At 46.6% G+C, this 25,301-nt stretch overlaps 1 protein-coding gene across 1 annotated transcript in view; it reads left to right on the top strand.

Annotated features, from left to right (window-relative positions):
- The window catches only part of RELN (reelin), a 1,304,886-nt gene that overhangs the window by 1,211,021 nt on the left and 68,564 nt on the right, over window positions 1-25,301 (top strand). The window contains exons 51-56 of the mRNA XM_069229640.1: window positions 3,966-4,120; window positions 4,904-5,118; window positions 5,854-6,031; window positions 8,611-8,786; window positions 24,616-24,722; window positions 25,019-25,261. Of these exons, the coding sequence (XP_069085741.1) occupies window positions 3,966-4,120; window positions 4,904-5,118; window positions 5,854-6,031; window positions 8,611-8,786; window positions 24,616-24,722; window positions 25,019-25,261 (1,074 nt within the window). The remainder of the gene's footprint in view (window positions 1-3,965; window positions 4,121-4,903; window positions 5,119-5,853; window positions 6,032-8,610; window positions 8,787-24,615; window positions 24,723-25,018; window positions 25,262-25,301) is intronic.

Below are 25,301 nucleotides of genomic sequence, written 5' to 3'. Positions count from 1 at the left end.
CTTCCTCTAGTGATGGATCATCTTTTTGCCAAATTTCATCTCTTACTCTTTCTATGTTACAGCCTAACATAAAGTGATCTCTGATTCTTTCCTCTGTCAAAGTTCCAAATTTACATGATGAGGCTAATTTCCGTAGCACTGTAACATATCCCTCCACAGATTCATTTTCTTCTTGGTTTCGCCTTCCAAAGTGATATCTTTCAAGTATTGTGCTAATTTTGGGAATATAATGTCTGTCTAATTTCTCTATACAACTTTCATATTCATTTAGATCTTCATTAGTTATGTCTGGAAGATTATCGAAAACCTCCTGTCCTTAGGAACCTAAGCAATGTAATAGTAGAGCAGTTTTCCTTTCTACACTAAGAGATGCGCCACAAACTTTGGAATATCTTTCAAATACTTTTTTCCACTTTTGCCACTTTATAGGTGGCTCTCCTGGTAAAGCGAGGAAAAAGGGGGGCGCAGTGACGTTCTGCATTGTACTCACACTAATGGACTATCCAAGGAGAAAAAATTACTAAAGGTGTCACGCCTGTTTTGAAAGACCACTTTAACTGTACAGGTGCTTAAAAATTAGGCCAGTGGTTTAGTGGCCCTGAAGGTCGAATATTTGTTTCCAGGAACAGTTTAATTCAGTCAGTGGTAAACGCTATAAATGCTTTAAAATGCATGGTTGATAAAAAGCGTTTATTTTAAGGTGATTTTCATGTGGCTGTAAACTGTAAAACTCGGCAGTGGCTGAATTCCGTCTGAGAAATGGTTTCTGCCCACAGTGCTCATCAATATGTCCAAAATATTTAAACACTGGCAGGGTTAATAAAGTATTTGAGGAAACGCTGTGATAGTCCTCGCGTATTCCGGTGTTCAATTCGCATTGCCAGGAGGACGCTGTATGCATTGATATGGTAACAAGACAAGTGCGTATTTATAATAAACACAGCTGAGCGAGGACGCTGTAAGTGTTTATATAGTAACAAGTCAAGCGCGTGTTTATATTAAACACAGCTGAGCGCATGAGCTCTAGTCCGTTTCCATGGTAACAGTTTCCAGTTTCCAAATAAACGCTTGTCGAGCGTAAATGTTCGTCGACAGGAGATTTTAAATGTCCTTTTAAATTAATAAAGTCGAATAGAACAGTTTTATGCTGTTTACGAAGTCCGCTCACCGCTCCATTGTTCTTGGAACCTCTCCGTTGCTCTTCTGCCACAGTAATTCTGTTGAGGCCTCTGTGTTCAAGAAAAAAAAAATTATCCCACTTCGTCGCCAGTGAAGAATTGTGTCCATAAATCACGGAGAGTCGTTTTGGGTTCACGAAGTAGCTTTATTTATTTACAGAGGCCCCATCCAGCTCCACCAACTGCCAGCTTCTCCTTCTCCTCTCTCTCCGTCCCTCTCTGCTGGATTCTACTCTTACACTTCTCAATTCTAAATTCTACATGCTATGACATCCCATACGTTCTACAAGCTATGACATATTACAATGTCCTTATGGTGTCAATGTCCAAAAGGCTATTTTCACTGTAGTAGGGTTAACTGCTCTACAGGGAAGCATTGGGAAACACTATTAAAGTTAATCATCTCCATATAGGAACCAGATAGAAAGTTCAATCTTGCACTTTAAAAAAATATTCATTACAAATCCAATTAATTATTAAAGTTGGATTAGTAACAAATATTTTACCAATGATAATTATAAACAGTTACCTTTAGCCTGCTTAAAGCCTGTAGAAGCCCATTTGCCAGACCTTCCAGCTTCACCCAGAAGCTCAATAGCTTCTTAATTAGGTTTGAATTTGTTCACAGACCTGGGTTTCTGGAAGTTGACCTCCCGCTGACATGATGGCCTGGGGGCTCTGCTGAGTCCCTTGCATATCTTCAAGTGATCCCTACCCTTTCACCACCATATGTAGCTAACACCTGGTCCTGCCTCCATTTTATCTAACTAGCCAGACAAAGACCAATGGCAGTGGGAGAGTAGCAGCCCCCATAGCTGGTTTTGAGTGACTACAGTGAAGGGTTTGTTCATTTCCGTGACCAATCTTCCAGGGTGGGCACAGGAGCTCTGCGCCAGGGAGGAAATGTTCTGTCATGTTGTATTTTTTAGACAGGGGCACTCTGGGATTGTTTGAAATATGGTACATAGGAACTGCTGCAAACGTGGGTAAGGTTACTCCAGGAACATTTTCCATATTGATTAGGGGGGGTTTGGAAATCCCCACCACTCACGAGCTAATGCCAGGTATAGTTGTGGCACCCCTGGGCACCCTCTTCTGAACACTACTGGACCTGTGGACGACAGAAGAATGGCTGCACCTGCTGTCGTGACCTGTGAGGAGAACCCTGAGGGCTGGACCTGCTCCCAGTTGTGCCCAGTACTCCAAAGGTCAGTTGCCTAATCTCCTGTTAAGCTAAAGGGCACAGACACTACAAGAAGCTCACTTTCCTTAAAGAGCTCAGCTGACCACTTTCAGCTCGACCTGCCCTGGACCCTGCTGTCTGCTTCTGTTGGAGTGGATCCTGATCGCCAAGTTCTGTTCATGAGGTCCTAGAACCCTAGTCTTTTGTCAGAGTGTACTACTCCTGCCTGAACCGAAGTCCTGAGAATTTGATAGTTTTTACAAAACTTTTTGCCTGGAATACTGATAGAAGACTGGGACAAACCTACCAAGTCAATTTGATGAAGGTATGTTACTGCTGGACCAAAGATTCAGGTTGCTCCTGCTCAGAGATTTTCTACAGTAGCAAAATGTTTTCAGTGCAACGTCACGGAAGAGTTATCAGGCCTCATGAAGCCCTGTTCAGCTTTAGCTTGTAGCCCTGCCCCACTAGAATAATCTGAGCTTCAAAAATGACTAAGTCTGAAAGTAGAAATCTTCATTGGATGAAGGCACCTTCCTTGCGTCGGAATTTTGAATTTCTACCTTTCTCAGCTTTCCCGCCAAAGGTCAACAGTTTCATAGTACTTCATCTAACTACTATCCAGCCTCATGGAACCCATCTCGGCCACAGCGCAATGCCTTGCCCCACCGAAGATTCTTGAATCTTATCTCAAAAACTAAATCAGAAAACAAAACTTTGGACCAAGACGAGCATTGCTTCTGCATCCGAGCCACCTTCCATTGCAATCAGCCTTAAACTTTACATAGAACAACCAGTTGCCTGCAATTTGCACTTTGCTCTTTTAAGTGTTATTACTAGTGCTACTATTAGTTAAAACTATAAAAATTCCTATCACCAGTTCTTCTTCTTGGATTTTGGTGTCCTTTTGTTCATTAAACATTCTCTATTTGTATAAATTGGAGTGGGATTTTAATTGTGTTTTGTTTTTGCCTTTCTTACTATTTTGGTACTTCTTAATGCTTTTCACATTCACTTAAGCTTGTTTTCTTTGTGTTATAGCTAACAGGAGTAGAGCTCAGGTTTAAATTACTGAAATCTTTACTGGGCCGAATAAGAATAGTGACATTATTACTTGTGGTAGACTATCATCCACTCCAATTGACAATACACTTTCTCACAAGGAATGCATAATTGGTTGCATAGTAACAATTCTAAAGGTTGATCTATGAGAAGTAACTTACTTACAAGTATTGTGAATGTTTTTTAAAATATATATAAAATGCAATGAGCAATAGACTTCACAAAAATACTGCTGCTGCTAACTATCTTAAAAAGCAGTGCGAACACTGCAAAATAGCTACTTATTATCCTAAAAGGCAGAGATTACTCAGACCTGGTCACCATAGCAAAGACCTCTTTGGGTACTTTTGAGTAAAAGGGTTCTTTATCTCAGTTAGTTGCAATGAAGCTGTTTCTGAATTATACTTGCCCAGCCATGAAGTACTTGGGTGTCCAGTGGGCCGTGGATACCCAACCGTGGCCTATCCTGGGAGTGCTGAGGGGCAAAGGGTGGACTATTCCACAGCAATGTAAACCATCTCCTCCTGTTGGCTCTCTTCCAGTGAATGAACACTGGCTCTTCCATGACGACTGCAGTATTGAACGTTTCTGCGACTCTCCAGATGGGGTGATGTTGTGCGGCAGCCATGATGGAAGGGAAGTCTATGTAGTAACCCATGACCTCACACCCAATGATGGCTGGATCATGCAATTCAAGGTAACGTTTTGAATAAGCCACATGCTTCCAAAATGAGTACATTAAGGTGGGAGTTAAATTGATTATCAGAGTGGCACTGCCCACTTCTAATAGGGGACAAAGTAGACCCAAAATAGCATGAGCTGTGCAATATCTTATGACGTTTTTTAAAAAATCCCTTCACTTTCAGGTTTGTTTACATTTTTCGAAGTACCTCCTGCACTTCAAACCTTTCATTGCTAATAATGGAATGATAATATTGTGATCCTGTTTTTGCTGGTGGCTTCTCGGTAGTGGGACTCCCCTCCTGACTCTGTGTTTTTATCAGCCACCAGCTCAACAGTTCGGAGAGTAAAGTATCACTTGTGACATCATCAGCAAACCCACGCGCACAGTATGGTAGTCCTCAAAAACGCAAATAAACTAACTTCACCGTTTTCAAAGTCAAGGGGAGGCATGATAAAGCTGGCATCAATGAAGAACTACCTGGTTTTCCTTTACCATGTGACAGTCTTGGGTTTCTGGACCACAATATGTATGAAATATTATTAATTTGAGGCTGTGATTAAGTAAGCTTAAATGGGAACCCAATATTAAGTGACCTATCTTTTTCTTATATGAGTAGGAAAGCGTTGAAGTTTGGTAAAATCGTGGGTCAAAGTAATGTACCAGAACTTGTCTACTTAATAAACATGGAAGGTCTAGATGTCTTTCCCTTTATGTGAGTGAAATTGTTGTGTTTATACTATGATGGCCCACTTGTGGTGATACAGTAATGTGCCAATGTTAATGTTTGCACTTCAGATTGCTGCTGGCTGTAAAACGTCAGAAAGGAATGTCCAGAACCAGGTGCACGTGCAGTATTCCACTGACTTTGGCGTGAGTTGGAGCTATCTGGTGCCTCAGTGTGTCCCTGCCGACCCCAAATGTTCTGGGAGCGTCTCACAGCCGTCAGTTTTCTTCCCGACAAAGGGATGGAAGCGAGTTATTTACCCTCTGCCCGAAAATCTTGTTGGCAAGTAAGTATGAAGGCCAAGGAGGAAGAATGCTTCGGGGCACGCGCCACTGGGCAGTCGGATTTAGCTCGTGCACGGCAGGGGTACTGTGAAGTTATTAGTAAAAACATGTGCAAAGTGCTGGGTGCATGCCTAGAGTGCGTGAACGAAGAGCACTTCTGAAGCACTCATTCTCAGTGTGAAACGCAGTGCTTAATTGGTGCTTGTTGTTTCCGGTGCTGAGCACCGGCACTTATTTGTGAGGGCCAGAGCTTAATCTTGTGCCTCAAGCATTCGCTGCGAGCAAAAGACACATATAGGAAAGACGGATGAAGGGAAAAACTAAAAGCGTCACCGAGAGAGAAAGTAAAAAGCTGCAAGAGTGAGCTGAAGGGGCAAGGAGTGGCTTTATATGGTTTGAAGAGGCCCGAGATGGCTTCAGAATTATGCTGCCTCGGTATTCCATGTTCACACATTTAACCACATTGCAACCTTCGCCAGTTTTCTAACGTTTTTGCACCCGTTAAATCGCAATCACGCATGCAAACACTGAACATTTTGCGTCTGCGCACTACTGAACAGTAACACGCCCAGTTATTCTGTTATGCCCCATTCCGAGGTCTGCGGTTGAAAAGGTTCAGTGGCAGCAAGCCTGCTAATTGCAGGACCCCGTGGAGTCGCTAAGTGCAGCCGCAATTAGAGCTTGATGTGTATCCACGGCCTTTGAATTAACTAAAGACCTTTTGTGGTTCTGTGCAGCCCCGTGCGGTTCCGGTTCTACCAGAAGTACTCAGACGTGCAGTGGGCGATTGATAATTTCTATTTGGGACCTGGCTGCCCGGATAACTGCAGAGGCCACGGCGACTGCCTGAAAGGCAAGTGCATCTGTGAACCTGGGTACTCCGGCCCGAACTGCTACCTGACGCATTCTGTGAAGGTAATGACGGTTTCTCTGCTTTTGGTTGTGAATTTTTAAGCATCTTTGCGTGCCTTTCAGTGATAAAAACCTAGAAGAATGGAAAATGTAACCTGCAGGAGGAGCAGAGGTTTAGGATTCTCGGCCCAAGATTTGCTTCGGTTTTCCATTTGTAAGCAGACTGGGCTAATATCTGTGACCACAATCTAGTATCATTTTGTGAACTTAGTAGAATAAAACTGCGTTTTAAGCAAGTTAAACTTTTTGCTAACAGTTTGTAAAGGCTGTTTTACATAGAGGCCAAGATTCCTTATAAAAATGTTGGAGGCCTATAAACAAATCCGTGTTCACTATTCACTAATAATGAATCTCATTAATTATTTCTGTTTCTTCAATTCTAACTGTGGGTCAGTATTTATGAGACAAAAACAGGACTGAATGATCTACCCACACCTGACATAGAAAAACTGCTGAGATCTCTTTTGTATAATCCTGTTGGTAACTTGCTGGTTGAGAGGCAGGCTACATCTGGATAACATCCCTTGACCACGCCCATGGTTGACATGCCACTCACAGTTCTTGACCAGCAGAAGATACCTTGACATATCATCAATGCATGTTTTGTTCAGCAATTATTTGTATTTGATTATGTATCAAGAGATAATTTGGGCATGTATTTTATTACAGTTGAAAGTGTGAGCAGAAACAAATCCTGTCCAGCTATAATTTTGTTTCATGTGATAGGCAGAAGTGATCGAATTTAGCTTGTTGAAGAATGAAAGTTTCATGCTCCCTACAAATGTCCAATTGATCTATACACCTTGATTTATCTCTTTAGGCCTATGTGAAATGGAATATACATTTTCAAGGATCCGAGTTTCCCAAGTCTATTGAAACTCTCAAAACCTTTAACTCAGTCTCTTGTCACAACAACGTTGCAAATCTACCAGTACTGAAAACAAGACAGCTCAGAAATGAAATCCTTATTACTATTCTGCACTTTTAGGTGTTTCAGAAGTTGATCTCCATCCTTGCCAAGCCACTAAGACTGTGGCTAAGCCCACTGAATAACTTTAGAACATATCTATGACTCATGTATGACAGGTGGCATTTTTAGCAGTCTAGACTGAGAGGCTGGTGATTCATTAGCTTTTGCTCCCTGCCAGCCACACTTCTTTGGTGAACCATTGTATCTTCACCATCAAAGTCCTACATGGTTTAGTGACATCTGTCATACACATCTGTCTGCATTTGAGACAATGGCATTTCCAGCCATTCCTAGAGAGGTATCTTGGAGTTTCTTGATCTGAAAAAAAGATTTCTGATTCTACATAGTGATTGGAGTGGAATGGGTGGGTAACTAGGTTGGTTAGCAAGAAGCAAACTCAGCCTCTCTCCCAGGGTGGTGGGACCACATTCTCCCTCACACGCACTTTCCTTCAGCTGGGTAGAGGGAACTCAAGAAAAGCTTGTCCACAAGTAACTTATTGGGATATGATACTGTTCAGCACATCTCGTTTTCTTCACATTTACTACAAAGCCCTATCAAATGCAAACAGAATATATTCAAATGCTAATGGACTAGGCCTTTCGAAAGGTGTGTGTGCTGCACATATCCCCGCAAGTTCCAACCAATGTTCAGATCTGAATGGGCTCATCAAGCAGTTTTCTTCCTAGTCATAGACTCAGGTCACCATTGGGAATCCCCTTCCAAGGGCATTCATTTCCCCGTATCTTCCTCTATGTTTAAAAACAGAACACTCTTTTCCAGGTTCTTAGCCAGTATCTTCAGTACACAACACATACGCAATTGGGAGATAGAGCCACTAATTTTTTCAAGGCAAAAATTGCTCCAAAATGTCCCTCCAAATCTTAAGCAGCTGAAGTAACTTTACTCCGCTATCCAGATTCAGAGTTCTTCTAGCAGTTCTTGAGCCAGAGTACTTAGCCTTTGGCCCTGCATCAAAATCTGTTAGTCTATTTCCTTGATGATCCTGTTCCACATATGTGTTCCTAGCCCAATGGACATCCCGTGAGTTCATCTCAGCCTACTTTTCCATTCTTAAAAAGTGCTACTATGCCACTTAGTCCGTTTTACATCGTTCTTTTACGCAATTCTTTATCGCGGTTGTGATTTAAAGTACTTGCATTAATCACATCCTACAGTTTCTGATTGTGAAGTCTGCTTTTCCTTCAAGCGATTACCGTGCAGTTTTAAGATTGCATGGATTGTTCCCTAACTCGCCTTCTGTTTGAAGAGAAGCCTTTTGCTGCCCCACGACCATTGGTGAGCCTCTGTGACCTTTATGTCTGTTCTAAGAAATCCAGATTTGGTTAGAGTCTAGGGTTTATTGTTTTTTAAGCCTTCTTGATCATTTTCCGAAGAACAAGCAAAGTCATCACGGTCAGAAATCTCACATAAATAAATAAATGATCTTGAACAGACGCTAATGAACTAAGCTTTTGCTTATATATGATGCTGTTTACCAGCGTACCAGCTCCATCTTGAGAAAGTGCAATAACCCTTAAAACACTACTGACATGAAGTGTACATGTATCCCGAACTGCATCTTGCCTAACAATCTTATTCATCGTTGTAGACGTTCCTGAAAGAGCGGTTCGACAGTGAAGAAATGAAACCAGAGCTATGGCTGTCCACGGAAGGTGGGAAGATGTGCACCGAGTGTGGGGTTCTTGCAGAAGATACTGCTTTATATTTCGGAGGCTCCACTGTGAGGCAGACAGTCACTCAAGACCTGGATTTGAGAGGCGGAAAGTATGTCAAACTCCCTTGCCTAAAGTCACTTTACACACATGAAGGTCTCCACTGAAATGTTAAGTGCAATAGAAATACTTAACTTCCATGAATGTCTGTTTCGTCATACCATTAGTTAGTGAAACATACTCATATGGTTCTAAGGGAAAGCAAGAGGGGGTTTTCTAATAGGCGTTTAAAAGGTTAGGTTCTGAGGAACCCTACTACATACCGTCCTTTAATAATGTGATATCTACCAGGAATTTATTTTTATTCTATTAGTTATTGGATAAGAATCTCCAGTATGGCCAAGAGAAGTGCAAGATCATATCTGTCTGAAATTGGTATATTGTTTGAGGTTCACAGACATATTAACTACATAATAAATAAAACACAATTATTAGTGTCAAGATTTCTGGTGCGGATTGATTTTCTAGTTTAGAAAACGAACTTCCCTAAAAACAAGCATAAATAAAATTGTTCTCTGATCGCACGTAAATTCGCACCACTTCGAGCATTCATTCCCACACCACAGACTACCAAAGTGCACCAAAAGGTGCGCTCCCAATTTCCTTCTGTCTCACACCATCTAACAGCACCAGTGTAGGCACTCACTGTTTTCTCACTGTTTTCTTTCCCTCTCTTATGTATCAATAATTCTCCCCAGAGCGAGCACTCAGGGCTTTCCCTTCCTACGTTTAGGCCAGCGTGCAACACAAGAGTGCGCTCCTCAGGTCCTCCTGTTCACATACAACTCAACAGCACCAGAGAGTTTCACGAGTTTTCCCACCATTGCACACGTCCTGCCTCAGATTCATGTGTGCCCGCTAAGCTTCAATTCACTTTCACACACGACTATACAGCGCCAGGGCATGTGCCTCATCAGGCTTTCCCTTCTTCATAAGAATCGTTCAACTACATCAACTGAGGATTAACCTATCTTTTCGGCGAATGCTACATTCTTAGTGTGTTTCCCTTATTTCCCCCTCCCCAAGATCCATTTGCTCAATGCATTTCATAATGGAAGTGGAGCATTTTATGTTTTCTGGTCACAAACTATACGGCTCCTTCATGAGGGCGGAGGAGTGTCGCCCCCTGCCAGCAGCGACAGCTGCAAAACCTTTATAAGGAAACAATAACAAACAATGTTTGTTATCGTTTCCTTATAAAGGGGTGGGGCCACGAGGGTGACATGCTCTGAGGGGGAGTGCTCAGGACTCCCCTAGCACTCCCTCTCAGCGTGCATGTGTGTTTGGCCGGCCGTCTCTGGCCGGCCAAACACACATGCGCCCAGGGCTCTCTCCAGCCCAGCAACACTGTATGCCAAGGTAAGTTTATTTATTTATATTCTTAAATTTATTACTCCAGCCCAGCAACACTGTATGCCAAGGTAAGTTTATTTATTTATATTCTTAAATTTATTACTATCCCCCCTGCCCCTCCCCTCCCCCCCACACCCGCAGTTGCCACCCACCCCCTTCAACACTCGCGAGCCGTGACTGCCCTTAATCCCAAAAGATTAGATTTGGCTGTCTACATGCCCAAGGCTTCCCTGCTGCTCAAACCCTCTACTTTTCCCATCTCACAGAGTTTGTATTTTTATAAATAACATTTTATGCTGCTATGTTTTCTTTTATCAGTGCAGTATTTCGCTGGCCGACCCCCATTATTACCTGTTCTCTTCTATCAGTGTTTTAGTGAAAATATCATATATATATATATATATATATATATATATATTTTTTTTTTATTATTATTTTTTTTTCACAGTTGCTGATGGCCGCTGTGCTCCTGACCGGAGTGTGCGTCGGAAATGTCAGAGTCAGCACCCTCTGTATTAATATATAAACAGGTAGCAGGCACGTTTCGGTCACACCTGCAACCTTGATCACTAACCAAGGTCGCAGGCACGAACGAAACGCATTTGACAGCAGAGCAATAAAAATAATTTGGAGATCTGTAGCAGACGTCGGATCCTTTGTTTATATATGAATGTAGAGGCTTGTGTGGAATATATACATATATATATATTCACTGAAAAAAACAAAGGTTACTCACTCCCCCTCCAAGCACAGTTTTTTCTTCAATAATTTGACTGCTAATGGTTTGCGAGTTATAGTTACCTTATGGCGTGAGTTATAGTTACTTGAAATAACACTAACTATAACTTCTGAATTGGTTTTGTATGAGTAAATTCAGAACCAAACAATAACATCTCTATAACCTTTGTTTTTTTCAGTGAATGTTTTTTTTTTTAAATATAAAGTAATTTTAGTTACTATATGTTAATACAACTACCGCTGCGCACAGCCCTTGCTGTGCACAGCAGGGATTGGCTGCAGGGCCTGACCTACAGCCAGGCCCTGCGGCCAACTCCTGATAACTGCCCAACCCCACGCCACAAACGGCCTTCAGCCGTGTGCATTGGGGGTTGGCTGCAGGGGATGGCCTGTGGCCAGGCACTGCAACCAACTCCCATAAACACCCAACCATGCACAGCCGAATGGTCTGTCTCTCTGGATGTCAAAGAGTCTGTCTCAGTGTGAGAGTGGGTGCACGAGGGTCTGAGTGGTTCTGTGAGTGGATATGTGATGAGTGGATGTGTGACACTCTGGGTGGGTCTGTGAATGGATGCGAGTGTTGGAGTGGATCCATGAGTGGGCGTGTGAGGGTCCGAGTGGGTCTGTGAGTGGGTGCATCAGTGTCTGATTTGGTCTCTGGGTGCATGAGGGTCTGAGTGGGTCTGTGAGTGGGTGCCTCACAGTGGGTCTGTGATTGGGTGTGAGCGTGCTACTATGAGTGGATGAATTTGTGTATGAATGACTGTGAATGTTTTTTGTTGTTGTTGCCGATATTCGTGAATTCATTGCGATATTACACGGGGGCACGCTGAGTTTTGTGACATATCCATGAATATTGCATGGCATGAAAAAAATATTTTTAAGGACATAATTTCACCCTCACAGACCCCTATATCACAGCTCTGGGGTCAGGGTACCTCCACCTTAACCTCTATGCCACTTTTCATTTTATTTTTTCACCCCAGGGACCGTGTCCCGTTGCTAAAATGGTGGCCGCAACTGTACGGTCAGGTTGAGGCCAGCCAATCACAGCATTCCTGTTGGTACACACATTAGCGAATACACCGCAATTGTCGCGGAATCATCCCCAAGGATACACAATTCTAAATATACACATTTATTTCCCTTTAATTTCTCAAAAACTACTGAAGGTATTTACCCCAAATATGCAAAAGCGTAATCTATGCACCAAAACCTACCTTTCTTCCAAATTTGGTGTAATTCCTTCCAGTGGTTCGGGCTGTAGTCGTGTTCAAAACTCCTATGGGAAACACATGTTTTTCTACCCCCCTTTTTTCTCTGCCCCCGCTTGATGGATCACCCCAAAACTTTCTGTGTGCAACAAGGATCACTGGGGCACTTTTTTGGAAAACTTTGTGAAGATTTGTCAAACGGTACCAAAGATATAGGCAAGTCAAAAATGCTTTTTCTATGGAAACATGGTCCTAACTATAACTTCCTACTGACGACTGCCAGTAGTTTTTTTATTTTTATTTACATTTATATATATATATTTATTTTCATACCAGTGGTGCTTCACTACACCACTGGGGAGATATAGTTAGGTCAGCGTTTACATAGGAAATACTTTTTTTGTGTGGCTAATAACTTTGGCACCGTTTCTTCACAAAACGTTTTTTAAAAGTGCTCTTTTTTCCTTGTGTGTGCATGGAAAATCTTGGGATGATTCGTCAAGCGGGACTGAGAAAAAAGGGGGGGCCCCAAAGCACAAAATCCCCATGCATTTTCCATAGACTTCTTTAAGAAGCACTACCGCAAAAACCGCTGAACAGAATTACACCGTATTTGGCAGTAAGCTAGATCTTGGTCTGTAAATTGTGCTCTTTGTGATTTGGTGTAATCCTGTTTTGAGAAATGAAGGTTTAAAAATATTTGTATGTATGGGCCGTTGAGGTCAAGAGTCTCATTGTAGCGCCAATTTGAAAACAGAGCGTTCTGATTGATCCAGGCAGCTTTTTTCCCCGTGGGCCATCTCACTGCAGCAGGAGTCAGACTCCTGCAATCAGACCCCTGCACGAGCGAGCCCTCTGATTGGCTGCCTGCAACATGGGAATAATGTTGCTGGCAGCCATTACAGGACTTGGGGACGTAAGGCCTGATTGCAACCTTGGCGGATGGGATACTCCATCACAAACATGACGGATATCCCGTCAGCCATATTAGAAGTTCCATTAAATCTTACAAAACTTGTAAAACAGCAGGCGGGATATCCGTCACGTTTGTGACGGAGTATCGCATCCGCCAAGGTCGTAATCAGGCCCTTAGTTTCCTGTCTTGTAGTTAAACAAAAAATAACATAAGGGGGCAGTGTAGTGATACCCTGCTACTCTAGGCCTTGTTGGAGGGACCCAGAGTGACCCCCTGGTGCCAAAATACAAAATAAATGGCAATTTCTGTGGGATCACAGCCAAAAAATAAACACAAAATGGCAGCCCACTGCTTCATAGGCCCGAGGGCCAATCACTCAGCAAAAATGTTTAAAAAAAAGAGGACTCATGCAGCCCTCCTACCCAAGCCATTATAGGCCCTAGGGAGCCAATACCTCTGAGCTGAAATGGTTGAAAAGGGGAACAGGGCCTTCAAAGGCCCCAGTAACCGCATCCCCCAGAGCCGCATTTTTTAATTAAGGGGAGAGGGCATGCAGCCCCACTCCCGAGCCATTATAGTCCCAGGGGAGCCCATCTTCCAAGGCCAAAATGTGTATTAATATGGAGAAGGTGGTGCGGCCCCCTCTCTGAGCCTTCAATGACCCCTGAGACCCCATATCCTAGGGTAGATTACTTAAAAATGGGGAGGGTTGCTGCATGGCCCCCTTCCCTCAGCCTTTAGATGCCTCGGGACCCCATGCCCCAGGGCCAGCTCACTTACTGTGTCCTGGAGAGCCCAAACCTAGGACACAGTAGTTTCCCTGCCCGCACTAGCATAAATAGCTGCTCCCTCAGGATTTCAGCAATCCTGGCTTCCGTAACATACAGGACGTCAGCTGGGCCCGTGGGCCCTGGGGTTCCCTCTGTGGCGCCCAACATTGTGCTTGGTGGGTGCCACCTATAAATAATGGAGGCCCCAGAGGACAAAATAGGCTTGGGATGGGTGGGGTTACACAACCCCTCCCTTTTTATTATATTTGCCCCAGGGAATAGGGTCCCTGGGGCATAATAAGGCTCAGGAAGGAGGGCTGGTGGCCCTCTCCACTTTTAAATAAGACATGACCCCCACAAGATAGGGTCCCATGAAGGCTTGGGGGGGGCTGCGTAGCACCCCTCCCCTTTAAAAAAACACACGGCCCCAGGGGATGGGGTCCCCGAGACCTAATAAGGCTAGGGGAGTGGGGCTTAAATGGGCCCTCTCCTCCTTTTAATAAAATGGGGACCCGGGGATAGGCTCAGAGAAGAGGAGAATCAGGTGTCCACTGTCCCTTGTAAAAAAAAAAAAACACATCCAACGTTGGTGTTGTGGTTGCTAGATATGCCGTTGTAGGTCGTATATGGGCACCCCACTGGCACACTGACGTCAGTTATTTTCTTTCTGCACCAGCCTATGCACAGATCAGAGAGCTAAGCCTACAGTCACTATTTGACTGGACTTCTGACTTTTTGTTGAAGCTTTTTGACTTCTTGGTGTGTCGAGGATGTCATCGCGGAAGACCGGCTTCAAGCCCTGCGACTCCTTTCACTGGATAATAACCATGGCGGATCCGCTCCTCATGTGTCTGTGGTGTTTGGAGCATGACCATGACCCAAGGTCGTGATCTGAGTGCCAGGCCACAAACCTGAAGGCTTTGAAAGAGCGGTACTTAAAGCTACTTTTGTCCAGGTGCCCAGCTCCGCATCGCTTCCGATCTCGGTCGAGAGGAAGGTCCTGAGACTGCTCGTGAAGCCCTCACCATTCATCGCCGTCCCATTCAAAATTATTGCAACATTCTGGTAAGCATAAAAAGAAGTAAAAGAAGTACAACCGTTCTTCAACTTCACCCTGACGGCCGGATGACGCGACTCAGGAGAAGGAGCATCGTCGCTCTAGGCCTCCGTCCTCGGAGCCCACTTCTTTGTCTGCTCCGTGCCTCCCTGAGTTTCCGGGAGCCTGAGCCACCCCTGCCCAACTGCTTGACTCCACATGGCCATGTGCCTCATCTTTCGGCAGGCCCCTCCTGCCCAAGTGCCCTCGGGCCCTGTGGATTCTGCAATGGTGGCTTTGGCCTCAGCTCCGGGGGGCACCCAGGGATTTGCTACTGGATCCAAACTGGCATCAGTCATATCATTGCACCTTCTCTGACGACGGTTTGGGCAGCAATACTTATTACTGACACAGAGCCAGACCTGTGCCGCACAGCGCCAGTTCAGAATTCTGTGGGGACTTTGCTCTCTAGGTCAGATCCTGATCCTTATACTTATGGGTAAGAGTTCTGTGAGAGTGTGGAGGGGTCGCTGGACCCATTAGAGTACCAGCTTGAAGACCCTATGGACTGGGCTCAGGAACTGGGTGAAGCCTTGGCATGCTTTCTCCTCCTACTGTGGCTACGGAGAAGGGGGCATCTTATTTCATGATGGTGCGAAGAGTGGACGTGATCTTGGATTTGAGCTGCCTTCGGTGGGAGTTAGGACTAACCTCCTGACTGAAGTGCTTCAGCCTGGGTCTTCCACTTCAGAACGCCTTTTGCCCTTCAATAAAGCCCTCACTGATGTCCTGCTGGTGACCGGGTCCAAACCCAGCTCAGGGGCTCCTGTGAACAGGACAATAGCCCACTGCCATAAGCCTTCACCTATCGACCTGGTGTTCTAGACCCAACACCCTACCCCTGGGAGCTTGGTTATCCTAGCCTCAACATCCCATGGCGCGTTCCCTTCTGCACCCCCAGATAGGGAATCCAAGAGGCTGGGTCGCCTTGGGAAGAAGCTGTTTTGTTACTCCAGACTGGCATTGTGGTCTGTGAACACTGTAGGCCTTTTGGGCCATTAGACCCATACTTTATGCGCAAGTGCTGCAACAGGTCCAAGAGGAGACCCGTGCCATTCTCTCCCAAGCTGTTGCTGACGGGAAAGACAAAGCTAAGTTCACAATTTGATGTGGGCTGGATATGATCAACTCTCTGGGCAGAGGAGTTGCTTTAACGGTGGCCTTCAGGCACTACACCTGGTTGAGGACATCTGGCTTTTCAGGGGCTGTCAATCCACTCTGATAGACATGCCCTTTGATGGCACCTGTCTCTTCAGAGACAAAGCAGACTTGGTGCTCGAACGCTTTAAGGACTCCCAGGCTATGGCCCAGTTCCTAGGCCTTGCAGCTGCCCTTTGCTCCCCCCTCAGTCTGCTTTTTTCCACTTTTATGGCTATGGAAGGGGCGCCAAGCCACGTCCGTTTTTTGCCAACCACCGTGCCACACATGCTGCCCAGCCTCTGCATGGCCGGGACGTGGGATCCAGCAACCGCTTAAATCAGGAAGCCAGTGGTCTAGCCAGTCCACCCCTGCCCCTTCAGATACAGCCTCCAAACCTTCCTAGTCTGATGCTTCACCACCAGGTACCACGTCCGTTCCCCACCAGCCACTGTGTCGCGCATGCTGCCCAACCTTTGGGTGGAGGTAGGATTCGCCATCACCTGCCCCGCTGGCACACCATTAAGTCAGACAGGTATATTTTGCAAATAGTCCAAAGGTGCTACTCCCTCCACTTTGAGACTACCCCTCCGTGGTTGTATGTCGGAACGCCGCCTGCCGAAACGACGAGTGCCTGAACAACGAGGTCGGAACACCGACCTCGTTGTTACCACTAATGCCTTTACCACGAATGCCTTAACAATGTTATTTTGTTGTAAAGGCATTCCTGGTAAAGGCATTAGTAATAGGTACCCATTGATCCTGCATGCGTCACCCCGACCCCCCAACCCCACCCCAAAACCTAAAACCCTGTGCCAAAACCTAAAACGCCCCACCCCAAAACCTAAAACCCCGACCCCCCCACCCTGCCCCAAAACCTAAAACGCCCCACCCCCCAACCCCGCCCCAAAACCTAAAACCCCCCACCCCCGCCCCAAAACCTAAAACGCCCGCACCCACAACCCCACCCCAAAACCTAAAACCCCCCGACCACCCACCCCGCACCAAAACCTAAAACGCCCGCCCCCCCAACCCCACCCCAAAACCTAAAACCCCCGCCCCAAAACCTAAAACGCCCGCCCCAAAACTTAAAAACCCTGACCCTCCACCCCGCCCCAAAACCTAAAACGCCCCAACCCCGCCCCAAAACCTAAAACCCCCGACCCTCCACCCCCGCCCCAAAACCTAAAACGCCCCACCCCCCAACCCCACCCCAAAACCTAAAACCCCCACCCCGCCCCAAAACCTAAAACGCCCACACCCACAACCCCACCCCAAAACCTAAAACCCCCCGACCACCCACCCCGCCCCAAAACCTAAAACGCCCCACCCCCCCAACCCCACCCCAAAACCTAAAACCCTGCCCCAAAACCTAAAACGCCCCACCCCAAAACTTAAAACCCCCTGACCCTCCACCCCCGCCCCAAAACCTAAAACACCCCGCCCCCCAACCCTGCCCCAAAACCTAAAACCCCCCGACCCTCCACCCCTGCCCCAAAACCTAAAACCCGCCGACCCCCACCCCGCCCTAAAACCCGCCGACCCCACACCCTGCCCCAAAACCTAAAACGCCCCGCCCCCAACCCTGCCCCAAAACCCCCGACCCTCCACCCCTGCCCCAAAACCTAAAACCCCCCGACCCCCCACAAAAAAACCTAAAACCCCCCAACCCTCCACCCCCGCCCCAAAACCTAAAACCCCCAGACCCCCCACCCCGCCCCAAAACCTAAAACCGCCCACTTACCTGAGTCGTCACCTCGTCATCCGCGTCGTCCTCCTCAGCCGACTCCCTTGTTTGTGCCTTAACCACGCATGTTCGTTGTTCAGGACATTCGTGGTTAAGGCACAAAATAACGAAGTCGTGGTTAAAGAAAGCGTTGTTCCACTTTCGTTAACCAGGACTTCGTTATTAAAGAGTTGGCGTAGAGGACGTTTCCCCCCCTCCATGCCAGCATCCTATGATCGGATGAAGGAGGATATGGCTCTCTTGGCCAGGGGAGCCATAGAGGGGGTCCCTGTGCCAGAAGTAGGTTGTGGTTGTTATTCCCACTTTTTCCTGGTGCTAAAAAGGACAAGGGCCTCCATCCTATCCTAGATCTCCAGTCTCTCAATCTCTTCCTCAAAAAGGAGAAGTTCAGAATGTTCATTCTGGCTCAGGTCCTTTCTGACATGGACCCAGGAGACTGCATGGTACAGCTGGACTTGCAGGAAGCAAATTTCCATATTCCCGTCCAGCCTGCCCACAGATATTACTTCTGGTTAATGGTAGGTCAAAAGCATTTTCAATTTACTGTGCTCCCCTTTGGCCTTACTAGCATCCCTCGGCGTTCATCTAAGTGATGGCAGTGGTCATAGCTCATCAGCGCAGGTGCAGGTTAGGGGTTTCAGTCTTCCCCACCTCAACAACTGGCTGTTGAAGGCAGGCTTGCCCCAGGCTGTCGTCTCCCACCTTCAGAGTACGACAGACATCCTTCATTCACTGGATTTCACTATGAATGTGCCAAAGTCACACCTGACTCCCTCTTAGATGCTCTCTTTCATCGGAGCTCTTCTGGACACAGTGCAGTTTTAGGCCTATCCTTCTGAGCGGCGATTCCAGGATGTTCAGGCTATGACACGAATGTTTCAGCCTCTATCCTGGATTTCGGTGAGAATGACTGAGGATGCAGGGTCTCAGGGTCTCCTGCATCCTTCTAGTGACACATGTCAGATGGCATATGCGGGCTCTGCAGTGTGGCCTGAAGTTCTAGTGGGCGCAGCATCAGGGGAATCTCTCAGACATGGTTCAGATCTCAGAGGGGACTGCGCAAGATCTGCAGTGGTGGCTTTTGAACTGTGATTGGGTCAGAGACAGATTCCTCTCCCATCCCCAACCAGATCTGACAGTGGTGACAGCTGCCTCACTCCTGGGATGGGGTGGCCACATGGAAGAGGCGGAGGTCAGAGGCGTCTGGTCTCCGGTGGTGTCCGAGCTCTATATCAATTGTTTTGAACTCAGGGTATGCAGGCTACCATTGAAAGCATTCCTTCCCTCTTTTAAAGTGAAAGAGGTTCAGGTGTTCACAGACAAAACACCGCCATGTGGTACTGCAACAAGCAGGGAGGGGTGGGGTTGTGGACCCTATGTCAGGAGGCTCTGTGCCTCTGGACATGGCTGGAACATCAGGGCACATCCCTGGTGGTTCAACATCTAGCGGGCTCTCTGAACGCCATAGCAGACAAACTCAGTAATCAATGCCTGGTCAATCACAAAAGGCATCTCCATTAGAGATGTCACAAGGTCTATTTCAGCAGTGGGGAGAACCTTGGTTAGATCTGTTCGCCTCAGCAGAGAATGCACAATATCAGCTGTTTTGCACGCTGGAATTCCAAGGCGGCACTTGCTCTGTGATGCTTTTCATCTCGAGTGGAACTCAGGCCTCCTTTCCACCAGTATCACTTCAGCTCAGCGTTCTCAGGAAGATCAAGAACAACTTGGCCCAAGTCATTCTTGTGGCTCTGGACTGGGCACAAAGAGTCTGGTATCCGGAGCTTTGGAGCATGGCCATCAATCCTTCACTCAGACTGCCTCTTCGGGAGGTTATGCTGTTGCAACAGTAGAGTACAGCTCTCCTCCCGAACCTGTCCAGTCTTCATCTCCTTGTGTGGAGATTGATCACTGGCACTTGACAGCTTTTGACCTTCTGCCCGAAGTTTGTATTGGTATCTTGGCAGCCGGGCGTCCTCCCACTGAAACAGTATACGCCTGTCTTTGGAACAAATTTGTGGCATGGTGTACAAACAAGTCTGTTGACCCCCTCTCTGCCCCTCTTTCTGAGGTTATTTTGTTTGTTCTTTCTCTGTCCCAGTAGGACTCTGCTCTGGGCACCCTCAATGGTTATTTGTCTGCCATCTCAGCTTTCCTCAGATTGCCTGACCAACCATCCTTGTTTAAATCTCCCATTGTGGGAAGATTTTTAAAGGGCATTACCCATCTGTTTCCTCCTTCTCCGTTCATAATGCCCCAATGGGATTTGAACTTAGGGCCAGATGTAGGAAGGAAAAATTTTGCGAAATGGGATCCCAGAAAAAAAAGCGGCATCAATTTGCGACTCGCAAATGTCGCACCACAGATTGCGAGTCTGCTTTTAGCGACGTCGCTATTTGCGACCTCGCTAAAAGCGAACTCGCAGTTTGCGAGTCGGGTGTCGCAAATTGCGACTGGGCCGCAAATTGCATGCAGGTGCAGCAAAACAGTTGGAAAAACACTTCCTGGCTCTTGCTGATGACATCAGAGCCAGGAAGACATCAAATACACCTGGGAGGAGGGAGGACCACACCCTTTTCAAACTGCTGAGCAACTACCTGGAGGAACAGCTGCTACCATGGAAGACACAGGCAGTGCAGGAAGGAAAAGGAAACTAAACTTTTCAGAAAAAGAACTTGAGGTGCTGACAGAAGAATTCTGCCAGCACCATGACCAGCTTTTTGGCAAGGCAGCCCTGAGTGTCCCTGACACTGAGAAGAGGAGGATCTGGCAGCAAATCCAGGAGAGGATCAATGCCATTGGGGTGAGCCACAGAAGCACTGATGAAATTTAAAAAAAGGTGGTACGACCTGTGCTCCAGGACAAAGGAGAGGGTGGCAGAGCGCCTCAGGGAAATGAGGGGCACAGGAGGTGGCCCATCAACCATCCGACCACCCACAGCCATGGAGGAATTGGTGGAGCAGACACTGGATTCTGAGGCTGTGTCAGGAATGGGAGCATTGGACACGTCAGCGCAAGGGACATCCAAAAGTGAGTACCATGATACATGCATGTACACCTACAAATGCTATATCCACACTCACCCAGTACAGAGCAGCATGCACAACCAGACTAGCTCCATTTCAGACTAGCAACCACCAGAATGGTGCATTATGTTCAATGTAGTACTGTAGTCAGCATATAGGCAAATGATTATTATGAGGCAAACAACAGATTTTATAGACTGACAGTGTGTTCCCCCACAGGTCTCCCACAAGACACCCCCACCAGCCACACCATCCAGGGTGAAGACAGCAGGCCACAGGCAGTGCAAGAGGCTGCAGCAGCCATTACAGGGCCCAGCACAACACCACCACAGTCCCCTCCAGAAGAAGTACAGGACATGGAGGAAGGAGACACAACACCTTGCCCCAGCCACACTGTGAGACATCCAGAGCCAGCAGCACCACTGCGTCGCAGACGCAGAGTCCAAGTCCAGGCGGTGGCCAAGGAGGATATAGGGGAGGCATCAATGTCTGCAGTTGAGGCATTCCTCCTTTCTGGTCAGCGCCTGCAAACAAGGCAATTGAGGATTATATCAGGTGCAATGCAGAGAATGGAACACAATATCACACATGGCCTGGCTGATGTGAACACACGGTTCACAAGACTAAATGACAATGTCTGCGAACTTACACATTCAATCCGCCAATTTGTGACGGAACTGGTGGCTGAGAGACAAAGCGCAAGGCGCTGTGAGCGCCACCTAGTTCAAAGATTTGACCGCATGGCAGCGTCCATTGGCCGTCTTGCCATGAACACCACAGGCCTGTCAAGACGGACCGTGAGTCTGCAGGTGGAACTGGGCCACTTTGCAGGGGATGTGACGCGGGGCACGGGTGAGACCCCTCAGGACAGTGAGGAGGGGTCCACTATCAGCAGTGTATCTGCCACAGACACATGTGTACTGCAGAGTGGCAGTGCATGTCAGGGGTCAGCTGACCCACCTGGGCCAAGCCATGCTGGGCAAACCAGGAGGAGGATGTAGGCACAAACACTGCAGGACTCATGAGGCACATGCAGTTAATGTGTCCTCATTAAGGGTGTACATGTGCAGCCCCTTACAGACAGTTATGTTCTTTTGTCATTAGGTTCACTAATTAAAAGGTTTTGTTTGTTCCACTACACAACTGGGCTCTTTGTGTGTGACATTGGTCAGTGTGGTGTCTGTTGCCACGTACCTTCCAAAGTATTGGGTTGCAATGTGGTCCTGTCTCTGTCTGCCTTGATTTGCAATGCTTGTATCTCCAGGCTGGCGATGTGGTAGCTCTTGCTCCTCATCCTCCGAATCTGGGTCTGCAGGGGTGAGATGTAGCCCACGTCTGGTGGCAATGTTGTGCAGTATTGCGCATGGGCCAACTATCTTGAATGCTGTTATTGGGGCATACTGGAACGCACCTCCACTTCTGTGGAGGCATCGTAATCTTGCCTTTAACAGTCCAAAGGTCCTCTCTATGACATTTCTGGTTCGCCGATGTGCACGATGTTATATCGCCTCTCATTCTCATTGCTGGGTGTTAGGTACGGGGTTAGTATCCATGGTCGTAGCGCATATGCACTGTCACCTGTTTGGCAAAAATAAGCAATGTTAGCAGGGCAAGGATGGTTTCTACAGTGACCTGTGTGTATGGCGTCAGGGTGTATTCAGCAATACCTAATAGATATCCGTCTCCAAACTCCCCACGTTCTAGGCGTTGGTGTATCCCACTGTGCCTGAAAATGTAAGAGTCATGTGTACTCCCTGGAAATTTGGCTACCATGTCAGTGATGACATAATGGGCGTCACATACCACCTGGATGTTCAGTGAGTGGGTACATTTCCTATTGCGGAACAGATATTCCAGATTTGCAGGAGGGCAAATTTGTATATCTGTCCCATCCACACACCCTATTACATGAGGGAAGTTGGCAATTCTGTAGAATTCCAACTTGGTGCTGTTAATTTCTGCCTCATTCCTGGGTAGGTATATGTATCTGGACATGTGTGTGTGAGTATGGCATCTAGGAAAACATCTGAAGAACCGTGAGAGTGCACTTTGGGATACCCCACCTGCCACTGCAATCACCCCCTGATAGCTACCCGAGGCCAAGAGGTGCAGTGAGCATAGCACTTGCACATGTGTGGGGATGGCGCTGCCGCGCACAGTCTGGCGTTGAAGCTACGGATTGAGTAGATCTATTAATTCTAATATCGCAGCACTGTGAGTCTGTATTTGTCATATATCTCCTCCTCAGTTTGTTGGAAAAGTGTCTGCCTGATTCTGTATATCCTCTCCTATCTCTGGCTCCTCCTCCTCCTCTGCTGGGCGGCGTGGACTCTCCTCCTCCTTGCTATCACATATATTTCAGCCATTTTGAGTAACCCTGATGCCTTCTGGGTCTCCTTTTATACTTTGGTTCTGGTTACCACCTGCTCTGACTTAGTGGTAATTTGGGTGTGCAAAATGGACTTTTTGCGACTAGTTGTAATTTGCGAGTGGCTTTTTCATATGGTTTGCAACTCGCAAATTGCGACTTCCTATTTGCGGGTCGCAAAATCAGGTAGCAAATTTTGCGAGTTGGTAATGGCTCGCATCGCTATTTTGCTACATCTGGCCCTTAGTTCTTCCTTTTCTGATGTGTGCTCCTTTTGAGTCACTTCACAATTGCCTACTTCGGCTTCTTAGTCTGAAGACAGCCTTCCTTGTAGCCATCACCTCTGCCCGCAGAGTGAGTGAGCTGCAGGCTCTTTCCTTGAAGACACCTTTCATCTCCATCCATCCTGACAAAGTGGTGCTTTGTACCAGGGCTTTCTTTCTACTTAAAGAGGTCACGCTCTTTCATGTAGGCCAATCCATCACCTTGCCTACTTTTTATGTGCCCCCACATCCTTGTAAGGAAAAGGAGAAACTCCACCACCTGGACCCAAAAAGAGCATAGGTGTTATATCTTGAACATACCAAAGAGCTGTGGGTGGATGATCAACTCTTTCTAGGGTATGTGGGTGTGAAGAAAGGTTGGGCAGTGCAGAAGAGAACCATCTCTAGATGGGTCGTTCTCTGCATTAAAATGTGCTATGCATTGGCTAAAAACCAACCCCCAGAGGGTTTGCACGCTCACTCTACCAGAGCAACAGCTACCACCATTGCATTAGCACGAGGACTTGCAGTCCTGGACATTTCTCAAGCAGTCATGTGGGCATCCTTGCACACATTTACCAAACCCTACTGCCTGGACAGTCCAGTCCGAAGGGATGGGTATTTTGCTTGTTCGGTCCTGCAGGACTTCCTAATATGATCTTGGTTCACAGACCCACCTCTGGGGATGGTATTACTTGGGTATCTATTCTAAGGTAAGGAATCTGAAACTAGAAGTATCTATCAGATGAACAAGTTACTTACTTCAGTATCGAATTATCTGGTAGAGACATTTTCTAGTTTCAGATTCCTTACAGACCCACCCATACTCCCTGCTCTGTGAACTGATTTCTAGGGACAGGGACTTCCCTTTCAGGGCCCTAGTTCTGGAGCATCAGGGTCAGTGTTCTTCATGGCTCCACGCTTCTCACATGGAGAGTCGTGAAAAGAAACTGACCACCAGAGTTGCACCTATATACGGCCCGCAATGTCATAGCTGGCAACTACGATGCCTAGAACCGACGCCACCTGACGGCCCACAGGGCTACTGCTTGAAGAAAAATCTCCAGATTCAGACTGACACCTAGGGGAAATTCTAAGGTAAGGAATATCCAACTAGAATATGTCTCTACCAGATAATTTGTTACCGAAGGTAGGTAACTTGTTCATTAGTGTGTTTATTATGGGGGACAGTCCTAAAGTTATTGGGGTTACCTGAATCTTGTAGGTATAATTACATTCCTTTTTCATTTCAGGTTTGTGCAGTACTGGGCAAGAATTGGAAGCGAAAGCAACATAACGTCTTGTCACAGACCGCGGTGCCGGAAAGAGGGAGTCCTACTAGATTATTCAGTTGATGGAGGCAAGTTCAGGACAATTTTTACAAACAAAAACTACAAAACAAAGATTACATTTAAAAAAGTTGTTAATCTCTTCTCGTCACTGTGCTGGTATAAGTACTTATCTTTATGTTTTTTCAGAGTTATCTTCAAAATAGCTTTTGCTTGATCGGTATTCACACTGCTACAGGCTTCCTTTGAGCTCCACTTTGTATATGTTAATGTAATCTAAAGTTTCTCACTGTTTTACTGTTTAAAGGTGCTCCTAAAAGTATTGATTCCCCAACCTTTTCTTTGTGGGCGGCGTGGGTCCTTGCAGGTGTGATGTGGACTTTGATACATGAGCTGGACTACCAGAAGTACATCACCGTCAGGCACGATTACATCATCCTCCCGGAACGCGCTCAGACCAACACAACCCGCCTGCGCTGGTGGCAGCCATTTGTGGTGACAAATGGGCTGGTGGTTTCAGGCCCCGAGCGGGCACAGTGGGCTCTTGATGACATATTGATCGGGGGCGCAGAGATCAACCCCAGTCAACTGGTAGATACTTTTGATGATGGTAAGAAACATACGTGAAAGTCTTTTTATTTAAACCTGAT

Source organism: Pleurodeles waltl, chromosome 4_1 (genome assembly GCF_031143425.1).
Source record: "Pleurodeles waltl isolate 20211129_DDA chromosome 4_1, aPleWal1.hap1.20221129, whole genome shotgun sequence".
Lineage (NCBI taxonomy): Eukaryota > Metazoa > Chordata > Amphibia > Caudata > Salamandridae > Pleurodeles > Pleurodeles waltl.
The sequence above is the reverse complement of the archived record's forward strand: the minus strand, read 5'-3'. Positions and strand labels throughout refer to the sequence as shown.